The sequence below is a fragment of the Podarcis raffonei genome, chromosome 1 (genome assembly GCF_027172205.1).
Source record: "Podarcis raffonei isolate rPodRaf1 chromosome 1, rPodRaf1.pri, whole genome shotgun sequence".
Classification (NCBI taxonomy): domain Eukaryota; kingdom Metazoa; phylum Chordata; class Lepidosauria; order Squamata; family Lacertidae; genus Podarcis; species Podarcis raffonei.
In genome coordinates, this window is record NC_070602.1 from 107,249,256 (window position 1) to 107,262,130 (window position 12,875).

The 12,875-nt window shown below is 42.3% G+C and overlaps 1 protein-coding gene across 7 annotated transcripts in view; it reads left to right on the forward strand.

The window, feature by feature from the left end:
* Positions 1–12,875, forward strand: part of SLC4A10 (solute carrier family 4 member 10) — a 170,801-nt gene that overhangs the window by 116,647 nt on the left and 41,279 nt on the right. For all 7 annotated transcript variants that reach the window (XM_053408138.1, XM_053408183.1, XM_053408147.1 and 4 more), the window contains 7 exons: positions 6,107–6,264; positions 7,310–7,397; positions 7,710–7,856; positions 9,499–9,599; positions 10,439–10,613; positions 10,813–10,946; positions 11,420–11,665. In XM_053408138.1, the coding sequence (XP_053264113.1) occupies positions 6,107–6,264; positions 7,310–7,397; positions 7,710–7,856; positions 9,499–9,599; positions 10,439–10,613; positions 10,813–10,946; positions 11,420–11,665 (1,049 nt within the window). The remainder of the gene's footprint in view (positions 1–6,106; positions 6,265–7,309; positions 7,398–7,709; positions 7,857–9,498; positions 9,600–10,438; positions 10,614–10,812; positions 10,947–11,419; positions 11,666–12,875) is intronic.

Sequence of the window (12,875 nt, forward strand, 5' to 3'; positions counted from 1 at the left end):
CAAATCTCCATCTGGCCACGGAGGTTATGGGGTTAGTCACACTCTGACCCACTTCAAATGTCACGCTAAGACGAGCCACGGGTTAGCTCAAACATGTGAGCATTTATACTCCTAGAAAGGAGATTGCTCCTGTGCTCCATCCCCCTGCTGCTGCGCTGCCACAAGCTAAGCCATTGTTTGCCTTAGTGTGTCCAAACCAGGGATCATGCTTTGACTCGCCCTTAGGCAAACCATGGGCTGTAACCAAGCTTTGTTCTTGGGTTCACAGTTTGCCTGAAGGTGACCGACACAGACGATGCGCTAAGCCAAATCATGACTTACCTCACTGCAGCAGCAGAGTCGTAGGAGAAGCAAAGTGACCGCCATCACCTTTCTGGGAGCTTGTATTTGCAGCAAGCATCAGACAAGACATGGATAGTACTTGCTGCCTTGTCTCTCTTTCATTTAGCAGAGGATCTTAGCTGTCAAAGGTTGTCAAAGGTTTACCTGCTAGAAGCTCTTCCTCACTGCACCATCTTATTTCCCCAGTTGCACTTCAGCAAGCCTCCCATATATTTCACTTAAAGCCGTACTTTAATATTAATGTCAGAGACATTTTTTGTAGAAAGCAAACAATAAATGCAGTAGTAATAGCAGCAGCAGCAGCAGCAGCAATAATAATAATAATAATAATAATAATAATAATAATAATAATAATAAATAAATAAATAAATAAATAATACACTTGCTGGTCATAAAGCCTAATGGCCACTGTTGATTCATTATGCTTTATGGAAACCCCCTCCCCTCTGTAAATGAAATGTCACAAATACCTCATAACTTACCATAAGCCTCCATTGATGTTTGAAGAAACATCAATGTGGTAATCAGGGGTGGGTTCTCAAGGGATTGCTTCATTTGCTGGCCAATTATTTTTGCAGTTGGCGGAGGTGCTGCAGATTCAATTCTTGTGTGCGTGCGCGCGCTATATTCTCCTTTATGGAAAAATGTCCTTCCGGTCTGCGTGCAACCACCTTCCCCGGAAGCAGCTATGCACAAAAGGACAAAATAAAGAATGCATTTGCCTGCTTCTACATGCTTCCTTAAGGCCCTGTGTTTTTTGGACTGGTGAAATTTCGACCAATGGAAATTGGAGAGCATGTGCGCATTCTGTGTGTGTCTATGAAGAAATGCACCGTATACACATGCACATAGGGGTGCCAGCTTGAATAAAATATTGGGGGGGGTCCCCAGGTAAGCCCTGCTCCACATAATCAATTACATGACACAGCAGAAACACGTCATTTGAATGGCAATGCCCATCAACTTTTGATGGGGCCTCAAATATTTTATGGGGAGGGCAAAGGGCCCTCGCTCCCTAGGAGTTGGTTCCTATGAACACAATTCCTCCACAGAAAAGCACTCCCACTGTATACGAGTCCTCAATTAGAGCCTTTCAATCAAAAGTCACTCGAAATCCCTTCCAAGCATGTACATATGCTTTCCTCCATCTGTGGCAAACCCCTTTCTGAAAAGTAGTCACAATTTTAAGTGATCCTTGATGATAATTCCTTGGTACTGGATCGATATATAAACTTAAAATTATTTCCCCATAAGGGATATGTATATAAGATGGCCAAAAACAACAACACAACAGTGAAAAGGGGCTTTGTTTGGCCTTATTTTTTGGGGTGGGGGAGATGTTCAAGTTTTGAGAGAGATTTCATGACACAGACAACTCCATTACGCTTAAATTCTGTCTATGTGCCAGAGCCATTTGCAAGAAAGCAACTTTGTAAACAGTATTGAAGACACTGCACACTGGCGCTGACAGATGGCAGTGAGATAGACATTAAAATGGTCACTTTAACAGTTTATATTGGATTTGGTCACTGTTTTTGTGTTTAGATTGGTAATGGGAAAGCAAATGGGGAAAAGTATTGCAATTTGAAATTCTCAAAATATGAAGCTGTGATATCAATTTGAACATGTTGTTTTGTGAATCACTGTATTTTCCTCTTCATAACATTTAGAAAGGTACTATAGGGAGAATGCAAATAGAATATGCTTACAAACGCCAGACAGTTGCCACTGTGAAATCAATGAAAGAAACCAAGAGGGGAAAAAATATTTAAAGCCTTTACATAATTTGACCAGTTTTGCTAACTAGGAACTAATCCTTCTACCAACCAGGAATTTTAATGGCAATAGAGAATCACTGCACAGTTTGCCTACACTTTTAGCTTTTATTAAACCAATTTATTCTGGCTGAAAAGTCAAATTTGATTTCAGTTCTGTTGTAATCAGAGTGAGAAGGAAAGGTAGGTATACTAGAATATAGGCAAATGCAAAATTGTAATTTGCGAATAATATCGTTAACACTTTGGCCCAAAATGGCGAAACTTACCAGAAGAATAAGAAATCAAGATAACAAACTTTTTATAAAAGAATGGGAATAGTTTGTTGAATATTTACAGATAAATTGTAAACAGATAAAAACATTGGCAGGATAATTGTAATAGCCTGCAGCTACATAAGTGTGTGTGTGTGTGTGTGTGTGTGTGTGTGTGTGTGTGTGTGTATGGAAGATAAATAAATAAGTAAATTTGGATATGCAGAAGATATTAGAAGATATTAAAAATAAATTTAAGGAACCACAGAAAGAGGGGAAAGGAAGTCAAATTTTAAAATGTCAAAATGATTGTAAAATCAGTGAAATGTATGTATCTGAAAAGTATAAATAAAATTTTAAAAACCAAATAAAACCCCCACTTTGGCCAGAAAGTATTGATATTTTTAATTACTAGTTAACAGGGCTATACCATGACTAGAACATATGCCATATGCCATTAAGGCATAACTATTCGGGTGGTGCTGTGGTCTAAACCACAGAGCCTAGGACTTGCCGATCAGAAGGTCGGCGGTTCTAATCCCCGCGATGGGGTGAGCTCCCATTGCTCGGTCCCTGCTCCTGCCAACCTAGCAGTTCGAAAGCACGTCAAAGTGCAGGTAGATAAATAGGTACCGCTCCAGCGGGAAGGTAAATGGTGTTTCTGTGCGCTGCTCTGGTTTGCTGGCCACATGACCCAGAAGCTGTATGCCAGCTTCCTCGGCCAGTAAAGCGAGATGAGCACCGCAACCCCAGAGTCATCCATGACTGGACCTAACGGTCAGGGGTCCCTTCACCTAACTGCCAACTATTATGCATAACTACCTATATTTTGCTGTTGGTATGGCTACACGGAGGAGGAATTTAGGACATAATAGAGCCATTGCTATAATATGGTACCTATCACCCTTACGTTTGTATTTGCCAGAGTATCAGCACAGAAGTTCCTATCAATGGGGGTTCTTTCCTTCACTCACCTTTTTTCTCAGTAGAAAGATTAGATACCATTTTGGGCCTTTGGAGTGTCAGGGATTTGAATGCTGATAATAGTGAATTGCTGTGCAGTAGGGCTGCTCTCCTCCCCACTCCCTATTTCCTAAAAAAAAAAAATGCTAATGCACCACTGTCAATCCCTGCATAGTTACAGAACCACTTCCCTAGTTACTGTTAAGGGATCAAGAGGTGTTCCTAAGCTCTTCCATTTCTCAGTCTGATTACCCTTCAGAAAGCGCTAATTAGGGAGCTCTGTTTACAGTTTACCTTCTTAGGTTGCATAGGTGGAAAATCCTCCTTCAGACTCGATTCTAAGCGTGTTTTGTGGTGAGAGATAACCAAAGACTGCCAGTTGGCAGCTTCCCAACATTGCAAAGACTTGTGGCCAATATAATCCACTATGCTGGTGGCGCTCATTAAGAAATCTGAAGCCTGACAGACAAGGGAAATTATAGATGACACTCAAACATTCAGGGAAGGGAAATGCCACTGGCTGATTTCCATTGCCCATTGATTATTTCTATTAAATTTATACTGGCTAGTTTGTGGAAGATGTTTGGAGGAAGAAGATCCAGGAACATTAGCCATGTTTCCCTCCCTGCATATTTGCTCACATTCCCCTGCAAATTTCTCTGCCTTTTGGTGGGGAAACCTTCAGAAAAACCATTCAAGCCAAAGACAACAGTTTTCTTTTAGTGAGTGTAATCTGGGCAAAAACTCCCACCAATATACCTGGGGTGGAGAACCTGTGGCATTCCAGATGTAGCTGTACCCTAGTTCCCATCAGCCTTAGCTAGTGCACAGGGAGTTTTTTTTAAAAAACCATGTACACCCCTCTTTGCCTAAAGGCCTCAGAGTGGCTTGTAACATAGAACAAGATTGTAGCCACACAATACAAATGAATGAATGAATCTTTATTTGCGTCAGCCATCGGCCATAGCAGTAAAACAACAATACGATATACAGTGGTACCTCGGGTTAAGTACTTAATTCGTTCTGGAGGTCCGTTCTTAACCTGAAACTGTTCTTAACCTGAAGCACCTCTTTAGCTAATGGGGCCTCCCGCTGCCGCCATGCCGCCGGAGCATGATTTCTGTTCTTATCCTGAAGCAAAGTTCTTAACCTGAAGCACTATTTCTGGGTTAGCGGAGTCTGTAACCTGAAGCGTATGTAACCCGAGGTACCACTGTACAAAGAATAGAAATAAAAAGTCAATTATATAAAATGCATTTTAAGGTTTTGAATCAATAGTCAGATAGTGGCTCTTACTCTGATTGCCCCAGCTAAAAACCTTGCAACCTTTGCTGTCACCTGCTCATCTTGAGCTGCCAAGAGAAAGGACACTGTGGCAGTGGTTGGGTGACCCGGAATGGACAATAAAAGAGGGGTGATAATCTCATTCCTCAAGTCTTTATAAAGAGTGCAAGCCAGAAGGGCATGCACCATCAATTCGGTACTGCCATCTTCACAGGGACATAAGACAACACAAAAGATTAAAAACAAATATTTGCTTACAACTCATAAGAAGTAACTGCAGCATCAAACGATTTAGTTCCCCTCATCCAGAAACCTGCATCTACACCAGTTTCCTAAAAGAAAACAATGATGTGGCTAGGCACATCTCTGTGGAGAGGACATGGCGCCACCACTAAAAAGGCCCTTGCATGGGCCCCTGTGCTACTTGTGAGCTTCTAGTGTTGTTGGATTGCAGGTTCCCCACTCCTGAAATATGCCCCTGGAAAACCAAGGCTTGTCCCATTTTGCAGGATGTTTACAGTTTATTTAACAGTTGATAGTGCATTGCATTGTAGCTTTGGCATGTATTGCGTCAGCTCAAATCCCAAGCCCATTTACTTGTAAATTATTCTCATAAATTTCCGTGGGACTTGCAGCCAATGACCACAATCCAGCATAGAATTAAACATATTGAATCAATAATCTTAACATGCCTGACTCTGTGCTGAACTACGCCCAGGACTTCACTGATAACATTGCTCTTTGTGCCATAGGACAGGATACATTAAGACACATTGCATATGTTCAGTACAAAAGGACTACTAACCAACTTCCCGTTGCATCATTAGGCAAATGCTGAGACATGAGTTTGACATGGAAAAAAACCCCAGCTGATTAACCAAGTATTCAGTTCGTTAACATTAAATGTAGTTAGGTGATTGCTGGGACTTCGGAATAATGACAGCAGGTTTCTTGACGAGGTAACTTAATATTTAAAAGTCAAGTCCAGCATTTGCTGTGCTTTAGCAACAAAAAATAATCACCAACTTTGTAAAGAAGGGGTGGAGGTCTTGCATCCCTCCAGATGTTGAACTACAACTTGCAGCATCCCTTGCCATGGCATGCCATGCTGGATGGTGCCAATGGAAGTTGAAGTTCAACAATATCTGGAGGGTTGCCCCTGGATTAAGCAAAAATTCTGCTTGGAATACAAAAAGGCATTTGTTTCATAAGGCTAAAGACTTCCTTGATTAACTGATAATGCTCTTTGAATCTGCAAAGTTTTCACTGATTGATCACGGCAGTTAACATATTTGAGATTGCTAATAAATAAATGCTAATCAACAATTGCTAAGTCGGTCTGTGGTTGGTGATCAATGATGCCATAAACTTACTGTGTCAGTGAAGTGAAAGAAAACAAGTTTTTGCATTTGTCTGTGGTCTCTTGTTACTTCCCACAAGTTTCCGCTCCCCTCTGTGTGATGTCTTCCTTTTTCTACACATGATCAGGTTGACCTGCATTTCATGAAAAAGATCCCTCCTGGAGCCGAAGCGTCAAACATTCTGGTTGGCGAGCTGGAATTCCTGGACCGTGCTGTAGTGGCTTTTGTTAGGTTGTCTCCGGCCATGCTGCTTTCGGGACTAGCAGAAGTTCCAATCCCAACGAGGTGATTTTATAACCAGAGCCGAGAAAGAAAGGCACATTTCCCAGTTAACAAGCAAAGGACCAGGACCTAGATAGGCATTGCAAATGCTGCACGGAAGCCTCTTTAAATCATTTTATATGTCACACATTTCCATATGTGCGCAGTAACAAAGTGCCGAACTTTGTGGTTATGGCTGTTGCTTGCCTGGATGGAGAGGGGGGTGTGACGGGACAGCCGTCTAGAAACCTAACTTACACGTGGCTGAAATGTAGCCTGAAGCAGAAATTTAGGAGCCCCATTTGTTGTTTCCTTCCCTTCTTTTTTGCCTCCAACGCGGGTGGCGCTGTGGGTTAAACCACAGAGCCCAGGACTTGCCGATCAGAAGGTCGGCAGTTCGAATCCCCGCGACGGAGTGAGCTCCCGTTGCTCGGTCCCTGCTCCTGCCCACCTAGCAGTTCGAAAGCACATCATAGTGCAAGTACATAAATAGTTACCGCTCCGGCAGGAAGGTAAACGGCGTTTCCGTGTGCTGCTCTGGTTTGCCGGAAGCGGCTTAGTCATGCTGGCCACATGACCCGGAGGCTGCACGCCGGCTCCCTCGGCCAATAAAGCGAGATGAGCGCTGCAACCCCAGAATCAGTCATGACTGGACCTAATGGTCAGGGGTCCCTTTACCTTTACCATCCACCAGTGACATGTGATGTCTGGAAGGCTGCCCATGAGGGAATGCATTCCTTCGCCTGGAAAATATGCCCTAACCCCTGTGGTAGGAAATACATGAGCCTAAGCCTTCTCCCAAACTTGCTGCCCATAGGAGCTGCTTTTGACTTCAGGACAGGCCTTAATTGTCTCACTAAAAACACACTTTCAAGCTTTTGTTTTGTGCATCCGTTTTTAAAAGAAATCCTTCCATTTCAGGTCACTATTTTTTAAAAATGCCACAATCCATTCAGTCTATCTAGAAACACTGTAGGGGTTGTTTCTTTTTGCTTACTTTTAGTTTAAACGTGTTAGGGCTACATAACTGGATGTCCTTTGAATATTTTTGCTTTCCATTTGTTTGTAGATTTTTATTTATTCTTCTGGGACCTCTAGGAAAAGGCCAACAGTTCCATGAGATTGGCAGGTCAATTGGAACCTTAATGACAGATGAGGTATTTATCTATTAACCGCAGTTAAAGCTTACTTAGAAACAACCTGTTTAAACCTAAAAGTAAACCTGTGTTGAGATGTTTTTTGTCTCCCAAGTATACCTAAAACACTTCGCTTGAATTGCAGTTAGCAGCTTTCACATTCTGCATAAATCAAACTTCAACTTCAATAAGCAAAGAGTTCACTATGCTAAAGTGTATTTTTTGTACATAGAAGACTTTCTGGGAAGTAAGTTGCATGCTTTATGTAAGCAGTTGTGTGAATGTGTGGGATTTTATATGCCCTCCTCATGTATTTTCTTGTGTCTCTGACAGGTGTTTCATGATGTTGCCTACAAAGCTAAAGATCGTAATGATTTGGTTGCTGGGATTGATGAGTTTCTCGACCAGGTGACAGTTCTCCCTCCTGGAGAATGGGACCCCACGATTCGTATAGAGCCCCCCAAAAATGTCCCCTCTCAGGTTTGTGTACATTTCATGTTTTTGTTGTTGTTGTTGTTTTAATGTGAAGGGACTGTTATGTACTGAGTTGAATAGGATCCAAAATGCAGCAGTCTGATTGGTCCGCAGGAGCCACCCAATGCAGCTCCAGGTGGAAGTGAATCCACAACCACAACCAGGAAATCCCAGAATTAGCCAATCACGTGCAGCCCATTGTGTAAAGAATGTATATAAAGCAGATATTTTGGGGGAACATTCATTCCTCCTCACCACTATGAGCTGAATAAAGAGCATGAAATCCATTCTCAACTCTGAGTATATTTCAGGGACTAAAGCAATAAAACCATTCCATTTTTGAAACAAGAATGGAAAACAGTATATCTCCATTGTCGCTTCTGCACACACCGCCACTATCTTAACATTTTTTAAATATTCCTCAAGATATTCAAAGGAAACCCTATCCTGTGCAAACAGGTGATTAGGATTTTGGATTATATAGCTGATATAAAATCAACGGAGCACATTGTTAGCTCAGGGGCCACATTCTGTCATGGATAGACTTCTGTGGGCCATGCACCAATGTAGGGTAGTGCCTATTGGCAAAAAAAATAATGAGTGGAACAATGGCTGTGACTTAACTCTATGCGGTAGGATACATTCCACCCATGCACAACTCACAGGCTTCTCTCTCGCCCCCCCCACTCACTTTCTCTATCCCTCCTTTTCAGTTATCACAGTTCAAGGACACATTTGAAGCAGTAAAGAACACTTGAGGTGTGCACAGAGTAGGCCTGGTGAAAGGTAGTATCTGGGGAGAGTCCTGAGGGCTGATAAGAGAGACCTTGGAGCTCCATTCAGTGTTCGGACTAGAGCTTACCCACCTGTGTTTTACTAACCATTTCTGCTTTTACAGAACAGGGCATCCATTATATTTATTTTTACTGGTGTTACCCTTTTTACCATACAGAGGCAAATGTTTTGAATCCACGCCCACCCCAGCACACATAGCACATATGCTTCCACCCCTTGTTTACAGAGCCCCGTCTTGTGGGGCGCGAACGAAACATTGAGCATAATGATATCACCTCAGGCATCTTCTTTAACCAAATGCTTCGGGGACAGACTTGGGAGAAAATGTGGGGTGGTGACAGCAATTGCATCTATGGTGGTAACATGTCATTGGGCCCTTAGTAGGCGAGTAGTTAAGGAATATTCTCTATCATGCTCAAGCTGTTCCCATACTTGGGCCTCACTGTGCTTTACCAACTCCCCAAACTGTGGTTCTCTCCTGAGCAGAGTAGGTGATAAGGTTTCAGAACTCATGGGAGGGAAGATTGCCATCTAGAATCCTCCTGCCAGTATTTCTAGGGAGCAGGCGCCAACACTAACTGGTGATTTCCATGTGGCAGGGCTCATGCTGAAGCCAGGAGGAATGTTCTTAATTGATTAGCAGGTTCAAGTTGCGTCTGTCAGATTGCTGCCGGCAGTTAGCACCTCTCTGTGATTTCCATCACTTGTGGAGGGAATAATTCAAAGGGAATACCAGGAGTGTCACAGTGTGCTAGTTGACCTTAAGTAGTTTCCTTTCCCAATCCATGATTTGAAAAATGTAAAAACATACATACACACATAAACACAAATCACCTCTCTTTCTCTCATGTAGGAGAAGCGTAAGATTCCAGGTGTGCCAAATGGAACTGCTGCTCATGGAGACGTTGCACCAGTTGGAGGTCACTCAGGGCCAGAACTGCAACGTACTGGAAGGTTAGTAATAATTCAATTTTTTTTAAAAACTACAACAACAAACCAAATATTGTAATATATTTGTGGGGTTTTTTGTTTTTTAATAAGACATGGTTGGCTTAATTGTTTTTTTAAAAAGGTTTTGAAGTTTATTTTAAAGTTTTATAGTGTTTATGCCATATTTTCTTAACTAATAAGTGGGTTATAAATATTTTTAATATTTTTTTATTTAAAAAATCCAAGGTCACTTTGCTTCCTAGCAGTTGAGCTTCTCCTGCTTGATCAGAACATCTGTGAAGAAAATTCACCAAGCCTCTTACCCCAAAGTGGTAAGAATACACCTTGAGGCCTTTAATAAAAGGCTGTATTTTTACACAATTAAAAGAATCCCTGTAGAACTACTTAAAGTGCAGTCAGTTTCCCACCTCAGTCAAACACTTTGCATGTATTTTTACTTATTTATTTCATTTATACCCCACCTTTTTGTTCAGGGAGCAATACATAGTTCTCCATACAACAACCCAGTGAGGTAGGTTAGATTGAGAGTGAGTGACTGGCATCTGGTCACTCAGTGACCTTCAAGACGAGTGGCGATTTGAACCCTGGTCTCCTGCATGCTAGTCAAACGCTCTAACCACTATACCACACTGGCTCTCCTGTATAATGTTTCAGGGCATTAAGATACTTTAGAGAGGCATCGTATGCTTCGTATTTGACTTTTAAAGGTGAATGCAAAGAACACATTTTCACATTAGATTCGATAACAGTGATGAGTGTTTTTCAGTTCAAAAATTCATGAGGAAGTTTGGGTTTAAAGACTTACTCTGCTTTTTCTTCTTCTCCCCCCCCCAATTCTGTAGGATTTTTGGGGGCTTGGTTTTAGATGTCAAGAGGAAAGCGCCATTCTTTCTGAGCGACTTCACTGACGCGTTCAGCCTGCAGTGCTTAGCTTCGTTTCTCTTTCTCTACTGTGCTTGCATGTCTCCTGTTATCACGTTTGGTGGTTTACTGGGAGAAGCAACGGATGGCCGCATAGTATGTGTCATATTTTGATCTGAATCTTCCCTATTTATTTACGATTGGCACTTTCAAAGCATCCCATGACTGAATTTTGTGTGTGTGCGTGTGCTTGGAACGTTCTATCTGATAAAAACGGCAACTATTGCAATCTACCGCCTCGATGCTGAAATAATAGGTCTAACTTTTCCATTTCTCCCTTCCCGCCCACCTGCAGAGTGCAATAGAATCTTTGTTTGGTGCATCGATGACCGGCATAGCCTATTCACTCTTTGGTGGACAGCCTCTGACCATACTAGGGAGTACCGGCCCAGTTTTGGTGTTTGAAAAGATACTGTTCAAATTTTGCAAGTAAGTGATCCGTTTTTCTTCTTTTGAGAGTCTCCCTGTTTCCATACTCTGTTGTATTTGCCTTGTGAGGGGTTACTGAAGCTGAAGGACAACTCTAACTCTTAAAGAGTTAGGATGATGATGATGATTATTTATTAAATTTTTATACAAAAATGTCTCTGCAATCAGTTCCAGGTCAACTGAACTTTAAGGCAAGTTCGAGAAGTTTTTAAAGAGGGATAGTGAGCAGCAGAGCAGGTGTAAGTAGAAACTTGCATTTCCTAAACAGCAGAACCTCTCACAAGGCTTTTCTCTGCCTTAATAATGAAATATGCTTTAACTTATCACGTTGATAAATGATCATAAACAGCCATTGTCTTTGCTGTGCTTTCCAGCAAAGGCATTTTGGGGATTAATGTGTTTTCCCCGAGACAGCAACAAACTTAATAGGTCTGGCTCTGTGCATTTGCAATCCTGTCTCCATGTGCTTCCAGGGAATATGGGCTGTCGTACCTGTCTCTGAGAGCAAGCATTGGCTTGTGGACTGCAATTCTGTGTATCATCCTTGTTGCGACCGACGCCAGTTCACTTGTGTGCTACATCACTCGGTTTACGGAAGAAGCTTTTGCGTCCCTTATCTGCATCATTTTCATTTACGAGGCCTTAGAGAAGCTCTTTCATCTCAGCGAGACATATCCAATCAACATGCATAACAGTTTGGAACAACTGACACATTACTCGTAAGTATGATTTCATCCGTTGTCCTGAAGAGATTTCCTTTGTTGCGGGGTGCTGTTCCCGTTGTGAGGAAGACAAGGGGCTTCCCAATAGAAAGAGGACATTCATGTTTACATAATTTTATCAGGGCTTGCATCCTTCTGTGAAGTTCTGACAGGAAGAACCCAACATTTTCCAAAAGAAAGCTTCATTTCAACAGCATGAGCACCATGGCAATGGCTCACACATGTTGGGTTTGAATAAATAATCTGAGGAGTCAGAATATTTGTTACTCCCTGCCTCTAGGCAGTAATAGGGTGGGATTCAATTAATGAGCCCTATCAGCAGAAGCCATATGCTTCTTCTTGCACAATGGGGCTTCCCCCCTCCATTATACCCCACCCCAAAATGTGCCTGGAAGGGTTGGGAGAACCTCTGGAATGGCATGGAAGGTGGAGGAGGAGGGTGGTATTGTTCCATCTGGGAAGCCAGAACACTTGGCCCTGACAGAATGATTGACTTAAACTCAACATGGAATTTCTCCCATAATATTTTTTTAAATTAATCCCGGCAAGCCAAAATTCCAATCCCATTTCCCAACACTGTTATCTAGAGGTGAGGCCCACATTGGCCATTGGTGATAGAGTGTAAGCTAGCCTTCATCAATTTGCTGCCCTCCAGGGTTTTTTTGAACTAGAAGTCCCATCAGTCCCAGCTCACTTTCTCTGGGACTTAGGAAGGTCATTTTGAATCCTGAGTTTGTCTTTGGTGGCATTGGCTACTCCTCCGAGTTTGGTGTCATCTGCAAATTTGATGAGCATTCCCTCAATTCTTTCACCCAAGTCATTTATAAAGATGTTGAACAACAACTGGCCCAGGACAGAACCTTGTGGCACCCCCTGCATTCCTTTTTTCCCAGAATGACAAGGAACATTTAGTGAGCACTGTTTATGTTTGGTCAGTCAGCCAGGTTACAGATTCACCTACACTTACCTGACCCAGCTCACATTTTAGCAGCTTCTTCACAAGTATAACATGAGGAACTTGATCAAAAGCCTTTAATTGCCACTGAAATCATTGGAAGTCTCAAACAATTTGTCCATTGATTTCCATGTAACCTAAGTTCAACTAACTTAGTCTGGATCCAGTCCATAGCCAGGGTGGCCAGATTCAAAAGGTGGCGAGGAGTCCTGCATCTCTGCGTCAAAAAGCAAACACAAGCCATGCCTGCTG